The sequence below is a fragment of the Pygoscelis adeliae genome, unplaced genomic scaffold, assembly GCF_000699105.1.
Source record: "Pygoscelis adeliae isolate BGI_AS28 unplaced genomic scaffold, ASM69910v1 Scaffold286, whole genome shotgun sequence".
Lineage (NCBI taxonomy): Eukaryota > Metazoa > Chordata > Aves > Sphenisciformes > Spheniscidae > Pygoscelis > Pygoscelis adeliae.
In genome coordinates, this window is record NW_008825076.1 from 2301136 (window position 1) to 2306676 (window position 5541).

Genomic DNA, 5541 nt, shown 5'->3' on the forward strand with positions numbered 1-5541 from the left:
CGAGCCGCGGGGGTCTCCGAGACCCCGACGAGCACGCCGCGAGTAAAACCCTGTGCCCTCCCGACACTGCCGAGCTTCGCGTCAGCCCCGCCCCGGCGAGCGGCCCCCGCCGGAGCCGCCCCGGGGACGGGGGACGGGGCAGAGGCACTCACGGGAAAATCTTCCACGCTTCCAGGTGCAGAGCCCGTTTGCTAATGAGTTATTAGAGACATCAGGCAAACAACGCGGTTTCGTGCATTCCTCATTAAACTCATCACCTGATCCGTTACCGGCCTCCCGCCATCGGCGGCTGCAGCCCCAGCGGTGTGGGTGAGAGCAGCGGGGCCGGGAGGGAGGCCGGCCCTCAGGTGAAACGACGGCAGCGATTTCAGTTGGCACAGCCCTGGCTACTGTTTCACCCTGTTCACACCAGTCAGATCACCTCTAGTTTTCTGCACACTTCCCCCTTACACCTCTGTACCTGAGAGCTGCCCATCAGGGCTGGCTCGTCGGTGCAGAGCAGCTTTCAGACTCATTCCTCCCGCCTGTTACCCTCACATGCGCAATTCTGGCCTCTTCCTGAGCCACAGGGCAGGAAGGGAGCAGAAACTGGCTGCAGCTCCCTTGCTGGACTCTCTCTGGCATGGGAAAGTGTCAGTGGGTGAGAGAGCTGGAATAGCCTCTCCTGCGACTCCTGTCCAAAGCCATAAATGCAAAGATAGGGAGATGACAGGGACCAAGAAGCGAGGTGTGCGGAGGACGGTACGCTGTGGCTATCCCCACCTGGTACCCCGTCCACCAAGGCCGGCTGCCAGATGACACACACCAGCCCAGGGGCTGTTGTAGATGCCAGTACTCACAGCCAACAAGTCCTAACTGATTCCCCGTCAGCCCCACTTTCCCTGTGGTGCTCGACACAAGAGGAGAGCAGATGAAAAATAAGTCATTGTACAGTCTAGGGCACAGACCTTTAATGCTTTTAATAAAGAAAAAAATCTTTTAATTCTTCACAGAAGCCCACTCTCCTGTCACACTAAGGCTTCCCTTGGTTTTTGCTGCCCCTGGCAATACAAACCGTGGAGTTCCAGCTACCTGGCCTGCAGCCTGAGGACCTCTGAATAGTTCTCCTCCTTTAGAAATTTCCTAAATGAATTGCCAACTGCTTTTACTGGGATCTTTCGACACTTGGCAGGGTACCCTAGAAGGATAGGGTTCCTATTCCCTTGATGGATCTTTTGAAAGCTTGGATACCCTGGAAAAAAAGCATTAACCTGTGATCTGTAACAAATTCATCAAAGCAGGAGGCTCCGATTACCTAGGAAATGTCAGACAACTATGGAGAACTTCTGGAAAATTAGTGGACAGCAGCTTCTCTGCCATTTTGTTTTGAATACAAGGAAACAGGCTACTCATAAAATACAAAGTCACTTCTTTCTTACAGTCCCTGCCCAGAAAGAAAGCCCACGTCTTGTCAGCCAAACGGCTTCAACATGGACTTTCTCTGCAACGCAGGACTGGAGACTGTAGCTTCTGCTTTGTCACCGTTCCCTTCCACGGGTGTTTGTGTGCGCTCTGGCTCTCCCCCCTTTTCTTTCTTTCGCTGAGCCACAGAGTGGGTGCTCTGACCTCCAATTTGCTCTGGAAAATTTTCAGTCTGGTAGGGGAAGGTATTTCGCTCATGTTGTCCCACCGGCTGGAGGCAGTGGTGCCAATCTCCAGGTGTCGTCTCTGCAGCACTCGGTAGGGCAAAGAGCAACATGTAGATAAAGCGGGGATTGAGCAACCCAGCACGGCAAAGGCCAAGCATGCTAGGTCAGAGGTGAGCAGAAAAATCAGCAGAAGACCAACAAATACCCGAGCATCACCATGTCACATGGGAACAAGGGGTGAGGGAGCACTTAGGGAGGGGGAAGACTCTGGTCTGTAACAAAAGAACCGAAGGAGGCCAGGAGACATGGCCTGCAACCGCCCGGGGAGCTCCCTGCCACTGGGGACTGCAAGGCAGAGTATCGCAGCTGCGATTTCAGAAGAGAGGAAAGCATGTGGCAATCGGGTTTTATGTTAAAATGAGGCAAAGTCTCGAGCCTGGTCTAAGAGGTGGGGGGAGACGGAAGGAAAGCCAACCTCTCTCCGAGTTGAGACATTGTCTCTGTCTGACATTTCATAAGTGCTGTTTTTCACAGTGGAGAAGGGCAAGTGGAAAGCAGTAGATTGAAATCTGGCCTCTGCCAGGTACAACTTATGAGCTGTTGTTGGCGTGAGATGTGCGGCTGTATAAAGAAGGACCTGGGGCTAGGAAGAAGAAAAAACAGAGCGCACAACATGCACAGAAGTAAATTTCAATTTTACTTCTCTATTTTGCAGCCTTTATTGCAACATTGCTCCACTTAAGTCAGTCTTTCAGGCAAGGTCCCCTCCTACCCCCCAGAGACTTTCCCACACCACCTCTGTGCTCTCTCCCAGCCTGCCCGCGTGCATGCGGATACTGCTCTGGAACCCCTCGCATTCTCCTCTTCAGCTCACCTCCAACATACTACCTACAGCGTCTTGTTCGCTGATGCAGCTGTCAACTTCTGACATTAACTTCTTTCCTCTTTGCCCCTCTTCTGCCCTTCTGCGTTGCTTTAGACCGCAGGCCTATGGGTGAGCAGCTGTGTTCACACAGGGTGTACCATAATGCAGCTCTGATCTTACTGATCTGCTAAGAGCTACTGCAAGGCAAGTAACACGAGACAAGTCTGCAGCAAGAAGCATGAGAAATTACAGCCAGCCTTTTTCTAGAGTATGATCCTCTGTCCACAGACCTCCTTATAAACACTTCAGTGTTTGAGCTGTCACCATTAAACTAATAGCATCTCCCCAAAGCTGGTGTCCTTCCAGGGACAGCTGCTGTAGACCTGGAGCGCATGAACTGGAGAGCTTGCAAGAAATCCTGGAAAAGAAGACAATTTCCAGGAAGACAATGCCTCTGCAATGCTTTATTGTAGGTCTGAGCCTGGAGCTGGGAAGTTGTGGCTTCTACAGTACAAAAGGGAAACTGGAGAGCAGGATTTAATTCATGACAGAAAGCAGCAGTGAGGATGAGATTCTTCCCTCCACCTTTTCACTGTTCTGGTATCCTTCTGTTACCCTCCCAGTATCTATATTGTTTCACACATGAATGTAGAGGAATCTGGATTCTATTGCATCAGAATTTTTTTTTTTTCTGCTCAGAAATGTTGATGTTCTTACTAAGTAATTTGTGAGTTATGCTGTCTCCTTCCTCAGCTGACTAGTTTCAAAAAAAAGAAATCATGAAATCACGAGAAAGAAGGTGCTTTTCACAGAAGTGCTGCCTTTCTGCTGAAAATTGCTCTGTTGGGAGACATGCTGCAGAAGGGCTGCTGCCCTCGGGTTTTTCACAGCGTGAGACCAGTGCCCAGATCCCTTCAGCAGATCTCTTTTCCTATCTAAAGCATCTCTCTGAGGAGGTTTTCCAGGACGATTATTAGCAGCCTCTGCACATCTGGCCAGGCCAAGCCATGGCACTTACAGGGACAGAGCTCGGTGTGCCCAGACCCCCACCCAATCCTCGGTGGTGCGAGCCTCGCTCTGCACCTGTTCCTATTTCAAATACCCCATTTCTGGCCATGCATTTGTTACAACAAGTGCAGAAACAATTTAAAAGAGACCAGACTTAGCTCAAAACCTGCTTGCCGAATGCTAGGGTTTTGGATAAGTGGTTAGTCCCGCCAACAAGGTTCCCATGAGAAGCTGAGAATGGACGTCGGCTCCATGAGAGTGGATGTTGGGATTTGAGGTGAGCTGGAGGAAGTTTAAAGAGATCCAGGTACAGCAGGGAGGTGAGGGGGGAGAAGGGGAGGAGGGGACAAGCTGGGCATCCAACCTCAATTACCACCCCGACTGACGCGTGATCCCGGTGACTACGGGATTACTCAGCACTGGCCTGGAAAGGAGGTATGGGCCACACCATCCCTGATATAATCTGTTTCACATGACAGTTGCACAGACGTTCTATTTTGTTAGGGAAGATCAGCCCGGGCAGAGTACAACTTTCTGCTGCAGAGGAGAAATTTGAAGAGGGCAAATTTAGATCTCCGAAAATATCTTTTAAAATTGCCCAGGAAATTTACCAACCACTTTTAACGTTCGATTGTAGCCAACGGCTGTGGCAAGCTGGAGACCTGTCGGGCTAATGCCAAGAAAGACCAACCATGCATTTCAGCAGGCCACCATGGCAGGAGACCTTCTGCTTGTGAGTCCCTGAGGTGTTTTGGAGGTAGGAAGCACATGAGACCGATTTTCAAGAGTTCAGTTGCAAGGGCCAGTTAGGGCAGCCACTGGATGTAACTGCCAGATCAGAATGCAGGATAAAGATGCAGAATGAGGGAGTAAACAGCCAGAAGAACAAGCCCTGGCTCACTGCAACTTGCCAGTATTTGCACCCAATACAGATGTTAGTATTTATGAAGGTATGGGCTCCAACTACAACGTCCAGACCCAGCTCTCTGGCCAGGCCCAGCTCCAATTTAATCTCTGGTGCATTCACCAAAGATTAACTTGGTAGATAAAGATGGAACTAGAAATATTTGAAGCCTGAAAACCTGTTAGGGTACTTTTGTTATGGAAAGAAAAAACCCTTTTAAAATGTTAAAAGAAAAAGCAAACGAAAAAAATAAAAGAAAGAAAAAGTCCGATGATCCACTGACTGATTCTTGAATTCTTCCTCTTTTCGAAGTTCTGAGGTTTGAACATTATGAACAGTTGACTGAATCGTATAATGCAATACCTGTTCCTCTGGCTTAACGTTACAATATTTCCCACACCGCAGGATTGCTTCACATTATTCTAAGAGGCAGTGTCATTTTCCCTGCAGTGCTAGGTCTTCTTTACTGAGGTGAAGGACACTCCTACTTCCTTTAATTATATGTTTTGTTTTAAATTAATGTCCTTTATTCTGGGGATGACTCACCAGCTTGTAGACAGGTAAATGTGGGAGTAAGAGAGTGAAAATGTAAGTTTGATTCCCAAGGTGGGTGTCTTTAATTAAAAACGGACATCGAGATTCAGTCTTCCTTCCCAAACTTACCCCGCGATTCTAAAAGCATTTGGGTTCCATGTTTCTACGCACGTACCTCACTTTCCTTCCGAATCACGCTACATACGGTCCCCTTTGGTTTCAGCGCGCAGATTCCCTATCGCCTGTGTACCCTGACAGTTGCACCATATCATGTAAAGTAAACACACCGAGAAGAACTTTAAGGCCATCATCCCTGCATGAAGAGATGGGGAGGGGAGCGCTGGGTTTGCTCGACTCTGGCTGCTTGCGGCCGCGAGAAGGAAGCCTGGAGCAGCGCCGTGCCCTGCTCCCACTCCGCTCGGCTCTCCGCTCGCCGCGGTCAAGCGGCTCGGTGCACGCCCGTACGGACAGCTCTGCCTGCCAGGGGGATTCACTTGGCCACGCACTGGACGGAGAATAACGGGATCTGTCTTCTGTTTGCAGCTTCCCCCCCCCCGCCTCGGCAAAAGGACTCGGACAAATCCCTCCTGCCTTCATTTCCC

At 50.0% G+C, this 5541-nt stretch overlaps 1 protein-coding gene across 1 annotated transcript in view; it reads right to left on the minus strand.

The window, feature by feature from the left end:
- TMEM189 (transmembrane protein 189) overlaps positions 1–283 on the minus strand; it is a 26872-nt gene extending 26589 nt beyond the window's left edge. The window contains exon 1 of the mRNA XM_009326848.1: positions 270–283. Coding sequence (XP_009325123.1) covers positions 270–283 — 14 coding nt within the window. The remainder of the gene's footprint in view (positions 1–269) is intronic.
- Between the last annotated feature and the right edge of the window lie 5258 nt (positions 284–5541).